Source organism: Sceloporus occidentalis, unplaced genomic scaffold, assembly GCF_023333645.1.
Source record: "Sceloporus occidentalis isolate IW3139 unplaced genomic scaffold, rSceOcc1.0.p SCAF_69, whole genome shotgun sequence".
NCBI classification, from domain to species: domain Eukaryota; kingdom Metazoa; phylum Chordata; class Lepidosauria; order Squamata; family Phrynosomatidae; genus Sceloporus; species Sceloporus occidentalis.
Genome location: NW_028317049.1, coordinates 4892268 through 4909910, shown reverse-complemented (window position 1 = coordinate 4909910; position 17643 = coordinate 4892268). Strand labels below are relative to the sequence as shown.

Sequence of the window (17643 nt, the reverse complement as noted above, 5' to 3'; positions counted from 1 at the left end):
GTGCAGCTTTGGTGCAGCTTCCGGATTCTTAGGACGCTCGCGCCAAAGCCACACTCCATTCCTAAGCACTGGAGTGCAGCTTTGGTGCAGCTTCCGGACTCTTAGGACCCATGCATCATTTAAACAGCATGCCTCCAAAGAGACCCCAAGCAGCTTTATTTTGGCAGTCTGGAACAGGCCATAGTGAGCTTTCTTAAGACAAGGTGAAAGCACATTAATCCTGTCATGTGTGTAACTAGCATAAAATGACATTGTTCATTATTTCTATGAAGGGGCAGGCATTAAAGAGCAGAAGTGAACATGATGGGGTCAGAGTAACAGCATCTCTGGTGCTTCTCATACTTAATCCTAAAACCAGTGGGAGTCCATCAGATCTACCATTATGTTGCTATTTAGGGCAGCACCTTTTAAGAAAAGGTACAGTGGACCCTTCCTTTATGTGAGGATCCATTCCGGATTGCCCCCCGTAAGGGAAATGCCTCATATGCTCAAGCTCTATTTAAAACGACGGGGCTCGTGTGCGCCATGGACGTGCGCACCGTTCCCTCTTTTGGTGCATGGCTTCAGCGTAAGCTGAAAGCTGCGTATGGCATGGGTGCGCTGTATTTGTCATTCATTTTTTTCTTCCTCTTCCCAGGTCTCTCTCCAGTTTGAGGATTAGGATTAGGAATTTCATTTTCAAATGTAAATAGGGAGTTCACGAGGAGAACTTTATATGCTCTCCCTGGTCCTTCAGCTCATGCTAGAGAATTTGTAGTTGATCAGGTTTATCTCTCTGCTGTTATGGGCTCAGATGTTTTTTGGCACCCAAAATGTGTGTTCTGTCTGTAAAGTAACCTAAATTAGGTGTTAGAAATAATGCCTTTATGATGTGAGGTTTATGTAGGGTTCTTCTACCGGATAATTTGTTGGCAAAAAATGAGATTAGGAAATGTTCAGGAGCTGGAAAAAAAGCAGAATCCAGGACACATATTGGCCTGTTACAGACTGCCAAAATAAAGCTGCTTTGGGTCTCTTTGGAGGTATGCTATTTAAATGATGCATGCATCCTAAGAATCCGGAAGCTGCACCAAAAGCTGCACTCCGGTGCTTAGGAATGGAGTGTGGCTTTGGTGAGACCTCCGGACTCTTAGGACCCATGCATCATTTAAACAGCATACCTCCAAAGAGACCCCAAGCAGCTTTATTTTGGCAGCCTGTAACAGGCCATTGAGTACAAAAGATCTAACTGCAAAGTTTTATCCAAACTCCCCTTTGTTTCCTAGGCCTTCCGCAATTGCTTTATTCGTTGCGAGGATCAAATTCAGGTAGACATTTCTAAAAAGCCAAAAGTTAGCCATTTTGACATTAAGAATCCAAAACTTCAGCTGTCATCTCAGTTCTAATATGGTTCGTAAAGCAGATGTTTCATTGTGTTAGGAGATGGACGGCAAGATGGCTCTCTTAAATAAGGCGTATTTTTTCTCCTTCTAGAGGATATTTGGAGAGGCTGCCGAAAAGAACTTGTATCTCTCTCAGCTGATTATTTTGGACACGCTGGAAAAATGTCTCGCTGGGGTGAGTACCTTTTTGGATCAATGAATTGCACACGGACTCTTGGAGCTCTTGGCGAATTGCACACGGACAACCTTCTTCTCTACCGATTGTGATGGTGTGTACATTTTTGTAGTTTGGAAATAGCAGGACCTAGTGTGTTTCATGATAACAGTAATACAAATACTTCCATGCTGTGGTTGGGAAACATCTACCAGGATGCCACAACCTGTTCTGTATATCAACAGCTGATCTTTTAACACAGTTTATTTGACACAAATGAGTACCTAGCATCTGTCAGCAAGTGGTCCAAGAGCATTTCTCAGGACTGCAAGGCAGCCATTTGCACATTGGAGAGCTATGCTCTATAGTTGATTCCTAATGCCTTTTACCTCCTCAGTAGAAGCAATGCAACTTCTTTATGATTATTTCCTGTGTGTGTTGTTTTTTAAAAGGAAAGTCTGTCCTTCAGGAAAAGAAACTCATGTTACACCTGGAGAGCAAACTTGCAGCTTTAGCTTTGTACCTAATCCAAATAACATATCATAAACTGGTGCGTCTGGAAATGTGAAACAGGCTTGCACATCGACATGGGGCAAGCAAACTTTTATGTCCTTTGCTTGTAATACAGACCAGACCTATAGGTTTAAGAAATTTTCAGCTAATGTTTAAAGTCTTAATTTCTTAACTCTGCTGGGGATTTCCACCGACATTGTGGGTTTGTTTCCAATTTGGAACAGTTCTGTGCAAAGATAATGAACCTTTCTCTTCTCCAAAGATGAATTCTGCAGGTGCTTCCTAGTTTATGTTAGTTAACTTTGTCTAAACTTCCAGTGGGAATGTAGTCCTGAGGTTTCCAGGAGGGAAGAATGTTCTTATTTCCACTTAACTCTCCTCTTGGAGTCTGTCTGCTTTTTATCCTTTTTTAACTACCTTGGGAATGCGGTTAGTGGTTCAGATCCTTCTGCGAAGCCGTATGGCTCCAAAGCCAAAACCCAAGCCTTGGTGAAATCTAAGTCTGTGTTTATTCCTGAGGGTTTCTTTAACACAGTTTTAAGCTGAGCGTAATGAGATCATCTATAAGCTGCTTGCGTTTCTCCATACCGGTTTTGAAAGATGGCTTTCCAAGCTGCTGCAGACGGAATAGTTCCCAGTTTGTCATCTGACACCTGTATAAACATACTTATAGGCAATCTGTAAAGCCAGTCACAACACTCTCGGCCTGTTCCTAGCCTTCTCTGAACATGGATTTAACTGCCCTGGCTCAGTGCTAGAGAACCCTGGGAACTGCAGTTTATTGTGGCACCAGAGCTCTCCGAGAGAGAAAGCTAAATGTCTCGCAAAACTACAGTTCCCAGGATCCTCTTGCACTGGGCCAGGACGGTTAAAGCAGTCTCAAAGTGGATTGTTTCTACAGTGTGTTTTCGACCAAAGCCCCAGCGCAAATTGGATGGGCAAAAATAAGTCCACAGTGAAACGATTTCAGTACCAGGAAAGTTATTGAGAAAGGCTAAAGTTTCATGAAACGTAGCAGCGTTAAAAATCTGGATGCAAAAAAGAGGGAGAGAAAGAGACGTTTTGATTTGGTACCCGAATCATACTGAGAAGGCAGTTGATGTGTAACTCCAAGGAGGTTTTTTGTGGGTTTTTGGGGCTCTGTGGCCATGTTCTAGAAGAGTTTATTCCTGACGTTTCGTCAGCATCTGTGGCTGGCGTCTTCAGAAGATGGCAGCCACAGATGCTGGCGAAACATCAGGCATAAACTCTTCTAGAACATGGCCACAGAGCCCAAAAAACCCACAAAAAAAACTATGGATGCCGACCATGAAAGCCTTCAGCCTCAGGGAAGGTTTCCTATGTTTCCAAAGAAACAGCCCTTTCTTTGTATACCAACTCCTTAATATCTGGCACATGGAATGGAGGTCTCCATTTCCTTGGCCAGAGCCTCCCTGACAGTCTTCGTTACATAAGTGAGTAGGGCCAGAAAGTGGGCAGATTATAAGTCTGTCTGTAAAACCCAGGAAAGTGAAAGCATAGAGGACGGAAAGCATACGGTCATAGGAGCTTTGGAATCGCACATTGTTGTAATCTTTGTGTCAAGGGAATGGGAGAGTCAGAGATCCTGATTCAGAGGAGGGCAGACAAGCAAATGTGGGGGAGCCTACCATAGAGTTCTAAGGTTTGCCTGCCAGCCAGCTGCCAAGATGACTAGAGGTGGCATGGCTTGGAGGCTTTCCTTCCACCTTCTGTCCAGTGGTTCAGACAGGAGGTGACCAAAGTCTGGTTTTGAAGGTTTTCCACCCTATTCTTGAGGTGTGGGTAGGCCCTTGAGAAGGACAGTGATCCTTCATGTAGCGTTCACATGTCTAAAATAGAAAGACACCAAGTTGCTCTTACAGTGGAATGCTGCACTACAAGATGGTAAAAGCAAACCCTTCTTCCAATGGTTCCTGAAGGCTCAGTGTAAATACCTCCTCCGGGTCACAGCGATGGATAGTGCTTACAGATGCATGGTACCTTTCCACAAGCTGGCGGCGTGTAGTGGACTAGTTCAAGCACACGTCCTTTGCGTCTGAACAGTACTTCATAACTTTATGAGCGTAAAGAAGAAGGTACTGGTGGTGAGGAGTACAAAGTAGATTTCCAGCAGTTTGGGGTCTTATTCTCCAGCCACCTCTTCTCATCATGGCAATGGTCATAGTAAAAGGGGGGATGAAGTCTAAAACGTTGGGCTTTTTCCTACTGGTTTATGAACATTAGGGGGACCCATCACTCTGAGATGTCTTCAGGGTAGTCACATATAAATTGTATTCTTTTAGCAACCGAAAGACACCATGAGGCTGGATGAGACGATGCTGGTCAAACAGTTGCTGCCGGAGATCTGCCATTTTATCCACACTTACCGGGAAGGGAATCAACATGCTGCAGAGCTCCGCACTTCTGCCTCTGGAGTCCTTTTTTCTCTCAGCTGCAACAACTTCAATGCAGTCTTCAGCCGTATCTCCACCAGGTGAGATACTCCTCACAGGTAGTTAAATCCTGTTGCCCTTGGCCAACATAGATCACGAGGTAAACGTTGATTCAGATTGTGATAGTTGAAATTACACAGGGGTTAACTGTGGCTGCGAAAGAGTCCAGACTTTTTGGAGCTATTTGGAGGTTGTTGGGTCATCTGTGAATTCAGGCTAACATTCATGATAGCCGTGGGCTTCTTGTGAGGAAGTTTGGAGTATAAAGAAGTGAAAAAACCCCATAATAAGTTCTCAGTGGTGTTTAGGCTTCTGGTTTTCTGGTCTTGGATGTAGGGACTTGGGAGTGGGATGGATGGAAATCATAAGGAGCAATGGTTTCAAATGTTTTCACTGAAATAACTAATATGGCTATAATAAAGGTGCTTTGAGTCACATTGGAGGAATGCTGTTTAAACAATGCATGCGTCCTAAGAGGCCAGAAGCCGTGCCAAAGCCACACTCCAGTCCTAAGGACTGGAGCGCAGCTTTGGCACAGCTTCTGGCCTCTTAAGATGTGTGTGTCATTTAAAAAGCATCCCTCCGAAGTGACCCGAAGCAGCTTGATTTTGGCCTGTCTGTACGGGCCCATGGTTGCTTTAACTGTATACATGTGACAGACAGATCTTAAAGCGCTGGGCTGAATGCCTTTATATTAATAAAACCACCATCACTTTGTAGTGATTTAATACTACATTGTGGGCACAAATTTTATTGTCCATTTTGAGAGGGCTATTTTAATGTTCCAGATTGCAGGAATTGACAGTGTGCTCTGAAGACAATGCAGACGTTCACGACATCGAACTCTTGCAGTACATCAGCGTGGACTGTGCTAAGCTGAAGCGCATATTGCAAGGTAAGCAGAAAGGCTTTTGAGTGCTTTGGGTTGGAGCTGCAGTGCTAAATGCACTCATTTAGAGGCAAATCCTACTGAAACCGATGCTTCTTAGTTCTAAGGCCTTACTTAGAGTTACTAACCTTGAACGCTTCTAGCGCTTGTCTGGGATTAAGTGAGATGTCCAGACAGGTAGGTGATACTCCCAACAGCATTTGTTTGTCATTCTTCCAAGTGTTTCGCATATGTTATCCTGGTAACATCCAAGGTAGCCATGGCATGGGAAATATGACATGGGATATAAAACGATTCCTTAAAAAAACAAGCTGGAGTCAGAGAGAGGCCTGATCCTGGTCTGGTGGGGTAGCACAATATAAACACCAAGGTCCACATGCTCCTACCTGTTTACTGTATTTGATGTGATCTGTCATCACAGATATTGCAGGTGGTGCCCAGGCTTTTCCTGCTGTTGGTGCCTTGATAATGAAATACACTCATCCCTCCATATTTGTGGATTTGATTATTCGCGGATTTGATTAATATGTTCTCTCTACGAATATCTAGGTCCTGCAGTGCAACTCTATGGTCAACTTTAACCATAGAGAAAGATCTAGAGATTCCTCGAGAGAGTACTCTACTACAGTGATGGTGAACCTTTTAGAGGCCGAGTTCCCAAATTGCAACCCAAAACCCACGTATTTATTGCAAAGTGCCGTGTCCCTCTGGCTTTCCAGTAACAAACTCTATGCTGGGGCGATGGCACATGTGCCCACAGAGAGGGCTCTGAGCGCCACCTCTGGCACGCGTGCCATAGGTTCGCCATCACTGCTCTGCTAGGCCTTTGTAGCTCCTCCAGTACAGTTCTATGGTCAGTGTCTGTCGGACGTTGACTACAGAGTTGGACCTAGAGATTCCTAAAGAGGTGTCCTCTCAAGTAAAAACCATGGTGCTTTTGCTATTTGCGGTGTATGCCTCTAACCCTAGTGAATATGGAGGGGCAAGTGTACTCTTTCCTGGTATGGTGCCGCTTACATTGTTAAGACATTCCAGTTTTCCCTGGGCATTTTGAATGGGAATGCTTATTACTGATGGTCACATTCTTTGTTTGCTCTAGGTTTTGCAGTTTCGTGTTTTCGGCTGTTTTATTTTTCTGCTACCTTTGTAAGCTTCCTTGAGAGCAATTTCCAAGGGCGAGGTGTAGGTCCTAGAAGTAAACCAAACACTCCCCCATCACACTGCCTTCTCAGTTAACACTTCTTCACCTACGACTCTTGTTTCCCCTGCAACTTAAAAGTGCATATATGAACCCTGTATAATTGCCTCTGCTGGATACATGGCAGCTTTGGAAGTGTGGCTTCTAGTCGGGGAAATGGCGCAAAGCAAAACAGCAGAGCCATCTCTTTGCTCATGTCCCAAACTGTCTCTCTTCTCTTTACTCTCCCCAAGCCACCATTAATAAAAACCCAGTGGCTTTCCTGTATCATGGCTAGCTTGGCCCCAGTTCTGTTTAATAAGGTAAATAAGGTGGTACTTCCAGATCCCTCCAATGGACTTAAACAAGCCGAAGCCCCAGTACTTTTTTTGTCAGCTGTTGAGCAAAGCTTTAGGACGTTTCTCCTCCAGCGTGTCATCTTTCCTGAGATTGCTGGCAGCTTCGTCCTCTGCTGTTTCGTCGTCCTTCCTTTTGTCATGTCTTCGGTTTCATCACTGGCTCTTCCCAACATGCTTTGTTTCCTTAACATTTTCCTCCCTTCTTCGGACAACGGTTGGAGGTACTGAGCCAAATATAAAATATAAGCCACGTTGCAGGAGCTGCTGTTTGTTGGGTCAGTGGGCGATGGCTTGCGGTTTTATGCAGTTGGGGTTGTGATCCTATTCGTTGTTGCTGTTGTTTCAGAGACGGCCTTTAAATTCAAAGCCCTCAAGAAAGTAGCGCAACTGGCGGTTATCAACAGTCTTGAAAAGGCAAGTTTTTTCTTTGCTTGTACTTTCTTGGGCTCATGTGCCTTTTTTTGGTTAATACTGAAGAACAGAACCATTGCTTCCCCTGCAAAAAAAAGGAATAAAGTGTGGCCATGTAAGAATATATGAGAGAAAAACTGCGCTTTTGGTAAGGGTGAGACTAAAGGCCTATCCAGTTTAGCACAGTGTTCACCATATATCTCTTGAGAAGTCCAAAAGCTGGATATTAAGGCAGCTTCCCTTTCCCCATGGACTGGTATTTGGAGCCATAGTGCCTCTAATAGTGGAGTTATATCATAACTAGTGGCCTTATTCTCCATGAACGTCTCTGATCCCCCTTTAAAAGCTATCTAAGGCCCCATACAGACAGGCCAAAATAAAGCTGCTTCGCTTCACTTTGGAGGTATGCTGTTTAAATGATGCATGCTTCCTAAGAGTCAGGAAGCTGTGCCAAAGCTGTGCTCCAGTCCTTAGGACTGGATTGTCATTTTTGTGTGGCTTCCGGACTCTTAAGATGCATGTATCATTTAAACAGCATATCTCCAAAGTGACCCGAAGCAGCTTTATTTTGGCCTGTCTGTATGGGGCCTAAATAAGCAACAGCCTATGAAAGCAAATCCCACAGTTTGCTTATGGGCGCATCTACACTGTAGAAAATAATGCAGTTTGGATACCACTTTAAGTGCTGTAGCTCCATCCGAATCCTGGGATTTTCAGTTATACAAGGTCTTTAACTTTCGCTGCCAGAGGACTGGAGCATCACAAAACTACAAATCCCAGGATTCTGTCGAATCACTAGATGTATCTCATCACTAGATATATCACCGCTTTACAAATGCATTCTCTGTACTAAATGGTTCTTTTTTGACGTCTGTTTTGATGTAGGCATTTTGGAACTGGGTGGAAAACTATCCAGAGGAATTTACAAAGCTGTACCAGACGCCACAGACTGATCTGTCAGGTAAGGCAACGCCAATAGTTGGGTTGCCTAATCTATGCACCTGAATTGATTTTTGCAGGCAACATCTTCCTTCAGTTACCCCTTATTTCAGAGTTCACACACTTTGCAGCACCTTAGAAAGATTTTATTCCACATAAGGATGCAATAGGTACCTTTTTACGTTCCATTCCTTGGCCCTAGTGTGTTTAGCATTATCTGCCAGCTGAGGTTGTACTCCATGCCTCTTTGTGAAGTGGGTTGTTTGCCAGTAGATTTTGTCAAAACGTCATTGTATTTAAGGGATTGCAAGACTTTTTAAAAAATGGTTTCAGTTGCTCTTTCGTGGGCAAAACCAACTTCTCTATTACATCTGATACTGACAAAAAGATGATCCTCTTTCCCAATGAGTATTAGAGGGTTGTAGGAAAGAGGACTTGCATTTCCATGTAAAGTCAGGGTGTTATGCCTTCCAAGAGTTGTTGCTGTGGTATCAAACATTGGCCTGTTACAGACAGCCAAAATAAAGCTGCTTCGAGTCACAGTGGAGGTATGGTGTTTGAATGATACATGTGTCCTAAGAGTCCAGAAGTCGCACCAAAGCCATGCTGCAGCCCTAAGGACTGGAGCGTGGCTTTGGTGTGGCTTCTGGACTCTTAGGACGCATGCATCATTGAAACACCATACTTCCGCTGTGACTCGAAGCAGCTTTATTTTGGCTGTCTGTAACAGGCCATTGATACTGTGCTAAAAATGGGAGGGATTTCGGCTTTTGCAACTTGGCCGCACTTGGAGCTAAGTGTATGCAGTTGGGTTTTTTTGGTTTGGTTTCGTTTTGCATTGATTAATTGATTTGGTCTCATCTCTTCATTGCAGATTGTGCAGAGAAGCTCTTTGATTTGGTGGACGGGTTTGCAGAAAGCACGAAACGCAAAGCGGCCGTTTGGCCGCTGCAAATTATACTCCTTGTCTTGTGTCCGGTCATCATCCAAGACATTGCCAAAGATGTGGTGGATGAAAACAAAATGAACAAGGTAAAGAAAACTGAAAATGACTTCCGCGGCCACAATTTTACAACTGTATGGCATCTAGGGTTTTAAGGATTATTTTGTTCTAGTGCAGCAAAAGGTAGTTCTGAGGCTCTGCCATGATTATGACATAAGGCGCACTGCATCCCAGAGATAATGATGATGTTCTCCAGCTGAATGGTGACGGATGTGAAAATTGCATCCAGGTACCTGAGGCTGGGGCTATAACGTCTTGATGTATTATTGAATCCCGCAGAAGCTATTTCTGGACAACCTCAGGAAGGCACTTGCAGGCCATAGCGGGAGTAGACAGCTCACCGAAAGTGCAGCCATCGCTTGCGTGAAGTTGTGCAAAGCATCGACCTATATCAGCTGGGAAGACAACTCTGTCATTTTCCTTCTAGTGCAGTCGATGGTGGTCGATCTCAAGGTAGGAAAAAGAAATTGTGTGCATTGTGTACACATGCTTCTGTTTGTATTTCACGTACAGTGTACTGAAATACATAATAGTTCAGTTTCGACATCATGCCAGGGCCAGGAAGGCATCAGGTATGACTTGGTGGGATGACAACAACTAGTTAAGACCTGTTGTATCACTATGAGAGGCTGGGGTACTTGGAAACCGAAGTGAGCTTGAACCAACGGGCAGAAAATGAGAGTAGTGAATTGGTATTGAACTCCAACTCTCCTGTTGTTATTGACTTGGAAGCTCAGACCAGAGTTTATGCTATAAATTAGGGATAGTGCAAATGAATGGCTGAATTTGTCAGCGGCCTTTTTTATTATTCTGAAGTTTTGTCCTACTCCCACAGCGATTTGCAATGTCCTTTTTCAAATTCTGCATAAACATTTGTACGCATCTCCCACGGTATGCATTTTTGTATAAGCTGTTGATCATCTTACACAGTTCTTTGAAAGTTTATGACTAGTACCAGATCTTCCATCGTACTGTATCCCACCATACTCTCATCCCACCCTTTACTTTTATAATGCTGCGTAGTCATTCTTAAATAGCTGTGGCTTAATACAATACTCCCATCAATGCATCTGAAGGATTGAAGTCCATGAAAGCTCATGTCAACATAAATCAGTCAGTCTCAAAGATACTGGTAACACATTCCTCAAACATGGTAACACATTCCTCAAACCCTGGTCTTATCCTTTGAAAAGCAACATCCGCTAATAGCTTCATCAGCATATATAGCAGTGGTTCCCAACCTGTGGGTCGGGACCCCTTTGGGGGGTCGAATGACCCTTTCACAGGGGTCGCCTAAGACCATCAGAAAACACATATTTGCACGTAGCAATGAAAATCATTGCATGTTTGGGGGTCACCACAACATGAGGAACTGTATTAAAGGGCCGCGGCATTAGAAAGGTTGAGAACCACTGATATATAGGCAATTGAATTCTTTTCCATGATACTCTTCTTAGGGCTGCATGGCGGTAAGGCGGATTGACTGAAATAACCAGGACCCACGTTTGCTCTTTTATAGAACCTGCTCTTCAACCCTAGCAAGCCTTTCTTGAGGAGCAACCAGAATGCCGACATTGACCTCATGATCGACTGCTTAGTGTCCTGCTTTCGCATCAACCCAAAAAACAACCAGCACTTTAAGGTGAGGCCGTGAGTCTGTAGGCATCTGCTTTTTGTTCTGAAGCTATTTTTGAGACGCTGGGTATGGGCAAGGCAGCAGCGGTTGGGGGTTCATGAATAATAGAGATTCATTTCTGAGCAATTACCGTTTCGAGTGTTTTCTAGAAATCTATTTTTGGGCAGCTTGCTTTCAAGATGCCTTTCCTGCTGCTTTTTAGTGACCTTTATCGGTTGCACTAACTGAAGAAGCTCTGGTTTTTTTGTGTAGCGTGAGCTTTCATTGACTTGGTCTATGTCCCCTGATACATGTGGTGTTGGGCACTCTGTGCATCTGGGGAAGTAGACCAAGTCTTTGGATGTTCAGGCCACAATGTCTTTCGCTTAGTTAGTCTCAAAGGTGCTACAAGATCCCTTTGGATACTGATATTCTAGACTGAATAGTATTTTTGTGTTTGCTTTGACCCTTGTCCACCAGGAGCCTATCTCTTGCTTAAAGGAAAGTATTACAGATGTGTAATCACTTCATTCATGGAGAAAGGCCCTTTTGCAAGCTTTGCTGACTTTGATAGAGAGTCAGTGTGATGTAGCAGTTTTGAATGTTGTACTAGGACTCCAGGAGATCAGGTTTCGATTCCCTACTCAGCCATGGAAACCCATTGGGGGACTCTTGGGCAAGTCGCACCAAGAGGAAGGCAGTAGCAAACCTTATCTGAACAAATCTTGCCAAGAAGACCTATGACAGGGTGTCCATAAAGTGGAATAAATTGCCTGAAGGCCCATAGTAACATCAAGCTGACTTTGGTGGTCCTTGCTATGGAGAAACTGGGAGCAGATTTACCTTTGCTTTTCAAGTCCTCTATGGAAGAAGATCTTCTAAAATGTTTCTTACATCCTCTTTTACAGACCTGCTTGGCACAGAATTCCCCATCAACATTTCATTATGTCCTGGTAAATTCACTCCACCGCATAATCACAAACGTAAGTCCTTAAGCTTCTGCAGATACTTGTTAATTCAGTTCACAAAATGATAGTTGGTAGAACGAGATCTTAGAGGATATTTTCAAATGCCTGACTTTCATTATCCCAAATTAACTTCAGCGTAGGCCCAATGACAGGGGCTGGTTCAGTGTGTCGGTGAAAATTCGCAAGGGACAAAAAGTGGAAGGAGGCTGGAGGAGGTTGCGTGTGATCTTGCACTCTGTTTCCAGTCCTTCAGGGCCTATCTACACAATGATTGTACCATCTTTGTATCACTTGAATTGTCATGGCTCCATCCTATGCCTAGGAGTGTAGTTTGGTGATGTGCCCACTTTCTTGAAATACAGTTCCCAAAGCATCCTGAATGCCTGTCTGGAGCATTTTAGTCTTCACTGCTTCTCCTCAAGGCATCGTCTAAGCACCACATCCATGACAAAAGCCATGATAACCTTAGCCATGGCAGTTAAAGTGATATGAAACCGATGTAACTTTGTAGTTCAAACATACTTTTGGTGGTAGCACTGACAGGCAGTTGTCCACTGGATCTTAGGCCCGTTACACATGGACTCAGTCTGTGCTAAGGTTAGAAAGGGACATCTCTTCCAGACGCCCCTAACCCTACCACGGACTGAGTCCGTAACAAATGGCGGCGGCTGTTCCACACGGCCGCTGCCATCTTGACGTAGCGGACGCTCTGTGACCACACGTCGCGCCCCGGAAGTGACGCCGTGAGTGTGCGACTAGTGCCTTGTGGCGTCTCTTCCGGGGTTCAGGAAGGAGCGCGATTTTCGCGTTCCTTCTCTGCAGCGTCCGGGAACCGCGCCGTTTGGCTGCTGCGGTTCCCGGACGCTGCAACCGGTGGCGGTGGCGGCAGACTGCTGCTTCTTGGTAGTCCGTAATGGGCCCTTGCAACCTTTCTTTTACAGCCCTAAGAATAACTTGCAGATTATTTTGGAACATGTCTGGCAGGGACTTGCATTGTCCAAGTGGGCCTATTGACCATCAATTCCTGATGGATGATTCCTTTTGGCTATTACTGCAGGTAGCCAAGTACAAAAAACTTAACAGTGGAGGCTGGTTATTTCCAGTGTAACATTTCTGTAAGTCAAGGGTCCTTGAGATGTCTTGGTCTTTAACTCCCGTGAGCCCTAACCATAATGGGAAATAGGCCAAAACAACAGAAGGGTCAAAGGTATCCAACCCTTGCATTGAGTAACTTATCAGATCAGAGGATTTTTCACACCATAGAAATTAGGGAGACCATGCCTCAGAGAAGCTTTATTCAGGGTTACTGAAACACCTTCTATCCCCATGGCTTTTCTGACTGTATTACTCTGATTCTAACCAAAGCTTGCTGGAGGAGTCAGAATCCCCTTTCCCAGAGTGGCGATAATAACTTAGTATTACTAAGGAGAAAGATGCATCTCTTTCTTTAGATGATTTTAAGAGGGAAATGAATAGGAATACTTCGTTTGCTGGATGTTGGGCTCCGTGCTGCTCTTGAGTTTTCTGTTAATGCTTATTTTGCGATCCCTGCTGGTCTTTTGTCCCCTTCAGTCTGCGCTGGACTGGTGGCCCAAGATCGATGCTGTGTATTGTCATTCGGTGGAACTCCGCAGCATGTTCAGCGAAACCCTCCACAAAGCTCTTCAAGGTTCAGGTGTGCACACTCCGATTCGCATGACGCCAGTAAGTCCCTGCTCCTTTTCTTCCATTTATTACAATTCTTGTGTGACTTGCTGCAGGGCCTGTGTGTATGTTTCCATTCCAAGAGTGCTGGGAAGTGTACAAACCCAGATGTTACAACAGAAGGTCTAAGGCAGGAGTGGACATTTGCGGACAGGGCATATTTCCTTCTATGCAACCTCCCATGGGTTGTACTGTTGTGTCCTAGCACACCAGAGGTTCATAACATCACCTGTAGCTGCCATTTTCAGCTATTTATGTTGTTGTTATTATTATTATTATTATTATACTTTATTTATATAGCGTTGTAGATTTTTAGGATCTTTGAGAGTCAGGGCCTTTGTGGCTGGTTTTGGGTGCTTTGGTTGCACTTCACCCACCTCCTTACTAAAGATTATCTCTGCAATGTCCTCTTTGAGGAGGAGTGTCTGGCTTTCAAATGCGCTCGCACCATATACTAGTAGATTGATTTTCAGTCTTTTTCCTAATGAGCGTGAATGCAAAGGTTGCTTTGTTCACTGCTGCTGTTTTCAGATTTTCAATACCATTCCTCTAGTATCTCTTTTTCTTTGAGAAGTGACATGGATGGGATTCGATGGGATCATAGGGTCCATTGAAATAACAACTCAGGATGCTCTGGCAGCTAACAAAGTAGAACCTTTGTGGGTTATGCAGGTCACATTTACACAGAATTGTCTCATGCATATTATATGTCTAAATAGTGCCTTATAGGTGAGTTTGGAATAACCTGGCTCTTGTTAATAGTCATGTTTTTTTTCCCCTTAGAGTCTTACATTTAAAGAGAAAATGACAAGCCTTAAATTTAAAGAAAAACCTACAGACGTGGAAACGAGAAGTTATAAGGTTTTGCTGTTATCCATGGTAAAGCTCATCCATGCTGACCCAAAACTCTTGCTCTGCGTAAGTAAAAGACTTTTTCCAACGTGAATACATGCGCAGTTTGTTTCTTTTATCACAAACAAGCAGTGGCTTTTTAAGAGGAGTTAACATGCATGAGAAATAGTGAGGGAATTCAAGTCTGTTGCTTAAGGTTGGTACCTTGTCGCTGCTTGTTCTGGTCCACTGCATCCACAAAATCTGGGGGTTTATTAATGCATTGAACAGAATCAAGTTATCAAACTCATCTTGAATTGTACAACTTTGTCCTGTTGCGTGGAGGGATTGGTTCCTTAAATTTCCCACTTCAAAAGCATGTTTATACGCATATGTTCACAAAGCTGCAAGACGTCGGCTTTTGAAGTACCTCCAGGGTCCAGCGCAGTGTGTTTCCTTCTGATAAAAGAGCAAATGCACACAGAGAGTGATCTTATACGTTATGAAATTCTGCTTGGAGTGTAAATGTCACTAAATCCATACATGCAAACACAGGCTTACATGTCCCTACCTTCGTATACAGAACCCAAAGAAACAGGGGCCCGAGACGCAGGGCAGCACGGCTGAACTCATAACAGGGCTTGTCCAACTGGTGCCCCAGTCCAGCATGCCTGAAATAGCTCAAGAAGCCATGGAGGTAAGGGACTCACGCTTCGTCATTTACATCTAGGTCCATTGCTTCAAAGGGAAAAGCAAGGTGGAAATGGAGATCTAAATTTCTCTCCCGAAGCCAGTGCCAGCTTATTTTAAAGCCAAGCCTTCAGACTGTGACAAAACGCATCATTTTGGTTTCTTTCGACGCAGGGGACCAAATAAAATCTAACTTGGCACGTTGGCTTCACAATTTGGCCTGTCGGTCTGAGCTTCTTGCCTTCATTATTTGTGGCTGGGTGCAAACTAATATGGCCCAAAATAGGAAAATATCCACCGCTTTGACTGTGCTGGAAGTGACAGAGGTCCAAAACACACTGCTGAAATAATCCAGTTTGAGACCACTTTAACTGCCCTGGCTCAATGCTAGGGAATTCTGGGAACTGTAGTTTTGTGAGACATTGAGCCTTCTTTGTCAGAGAGCTCTGGTGCCACAATAAACTACGATTCCCAGGATTCCCGAAAGCGGTCTCAAACTGGATTATTTCTGCAGTGTGCTTTGGACTAAACATGTACTTGGGGAAGGCTATAGAACCTTATTTGCACTTCGCTTCAATTGGAATCCTTCCTAGCTTTAATTGGAATCCTTCCTAGTTTCGTATTCTCTGACTTAGTGCAACTTGTTTTCTGTTGAACATGGGGTTTTACTTATTTTTGTGAAGTCGAAGGCTTTTATGGCTGGCATCCATAGTTTTTTTGTGCTCTGTGGCCATGTTCTAGAAGAGTTTATTCCTGACGTTTCACTGGCATCTGTGGCTGGCATCTTCAGAGAAGGAAGGCTGGCATCTTCTCTTCTAGAACATGACCACTTAGCCCGAAAACCCCACAAAATCCTATTACTTATTTTTATTCCCACCTTCACTTGAATGGCAGCACCTATCCTTGGCAGCCCTGGCGCTGTAAGGGATGCTTCCCACATAGAATATCAATCACATCGTAATATATTGCATTGCAGCAATGCAAAGTAGACCCTGTTGAAATGAATGGACGTTAGTGGGGCAGTATGTCTAATATTCAAGATCTTCCCCATGAATTCTTGGGTTTTTTTTTCCTTCTCGAAAGAGCCTGTCTTTGCCAGGACTTAATGACCTGTTACAGACTGCCAAAATAAAGCTGCTTGGGGTCTCTTTGGGGGTATGCTGTTTAAATGATGCATGCATCCTAAGAGTCCGGAAGCTACACCAAAGCTGCACCCCAGTGCTTAGGAACCTCCGGACTCTTAGGACCCATGCATCATTTAAATAGCATACCTCCAAAGTGACCCGAAGCAGCTTTATTTTGGCAGTCTGTAACAGGCCAATATCTTGATTTACACATTAGCTATGTGTTCCTAGGGAATCTTTTGTTCGGTGTTACATTTATTGAGACGCGTCTTTGTGTTTGGATGTTCAGGCCCTACTTGTGCTTCATCAGTTAGACAGCATTGATTTATGGAATCCAGATGCACCCATTGAAACATTTTGGGAGATCAGGTAATTATACCTTTTACCTTGTAAATTAGATTCTTTCCCGATTCCTTTTTTAGGTGCTGTAGTAGCCATAAAAACATAGTTTTTTAAAAAAAGAATAATGTTGTTCATATCCCTTCTAAGCTGTTACTGTACTCTTATTGGTGAGGCCCTTTTTAAATGTCAAGTTAGCAAGAAAACCCTACATGTACAGCGTTGTGTCTCAGCTTGTGAAGGAGTTTTTCCACTTTGAAATGTGTTGTTTGTAGACAGCGGTTACTTTCATTTTATTCCACACCAGACCTTTTGTCCTATTTTCTTTTTCCTGGTTATGGGAAGAAACTAGGACTTGAGTGGGACCCTCTGAGAAGATGGAGTATTTCATGTGAAAGGGATCTAGGGCCTGTTGCAGACAGCCAAAATAAAGCTGCTTTGAGTCACAGTGGAGGTATGGTGTTTCAATGATGCAACATCCTAAGAGTCCAGAAGCCACACCAAAGCCACGCTCTAGTCCTTAGGGATGGAGTGTGGCTTTGGTGCGACTTCTGACTCTTAGGATGCATGCATCATTGAAACACCATACCTCCACTGTGACTCGAAGCAGCTTTATTTTGGCTGTCTGTAACAGGCCCTCGAGTCCAAGTAGACCACAAATTGAACATGAGTCAACAGTGCGATGAGGCAGCTAAAAAGGCCAATGCAGTTTTAGGCTGCATCAATAGAAGTATAGTGTCTAGATCAAGGGAAGTAATAGTGCCACTCTGTGCTGGCAAAATGGCTGTAATAAAGTTGTTGTTGTTGTTGTTGTTGTTGTTGTTGTTGTTGTTGTTGTTGTTATAGTGCCACTCTATTCTGCTCTGGTCAGGCACCACCTGGAATATTGTGTGAATATTGGAGCCATGTGTCCAAAGGACACTGGAGCCATGTGTCCAAAGGAGGGCGACTAAAATGGCGAAGGGTCTGGAAACCATGCCCTATGAGGAACGACTTAGGGAGCTGGGGATGTTTAGCCTGGAGAAGGGAAGGTTAAGGGGTGATATGATAGCCCTGTTTAAATACTTGAAGGGATGCCATATTGAAGAGGGA

General features: G+C 44.0%; 1 protein-coding gene across 2 annotated transcripts in view; it reads left to right on the top strand.

Moving 5' to 3' along the window:
* The window catches only part of NF1 (neurofibromin 1), a 152679-nt gene that overhangs the window by 19479 nt on the left and 115557 nt on the right, over nucleotides 1-17643 (top strand). For both annotated transcript variants that reach the window (XM_089494135.1, XM_089494134.1), the window contains exons 3-15: nucleotides 1474-1557; nucleotides 4353-4543; nucleotides 5291-5397; nucleotides 7274-7341; nucleotides 8224-8299; nucleotides 9152-9309; nucleotides 9560-9733; nucleotides 10800-10922; nucleotides 11804-11878; nucleotides 13436-13567; nucleotides 14351-14485; nucleotides 14982-15095; nucleotides 16502-16581. In XM_089494135.1, the coding sequence (XP_089350261.1) occupies nucleotides 1474-1557; nucleotides 4353-4543; nucleotides 5291-5397; nucleotides 7274-7341; nucleotides 8224-8299; nucleotides 9152-9309; nucleotides 9560-9733; nucleotides 10800-10922; nucleotides 11804-11878; nucleotides 13436-13567; nucleotides 14351-14485; nucleotides 14982-15095; nucleotides 16502-16581 (1517 nt within the window). The remainder of the gene's footprint in view (nucleotides 1-1473; nucleotides 1558-4352; nucleotides 4544-5290; nucleotides 5398-7273; nucleotides 7342-8223; nucleotides 8300-9151; nucleotides 9310-9559; nucleotides 9734-10799; nucleotides 10923-11803; nucleotides 11879-13435; nucleotides 13568-14350; nucleotides 14486-14981; nucleotides 15096-16501; nucleotides 16582-17643) is intronic.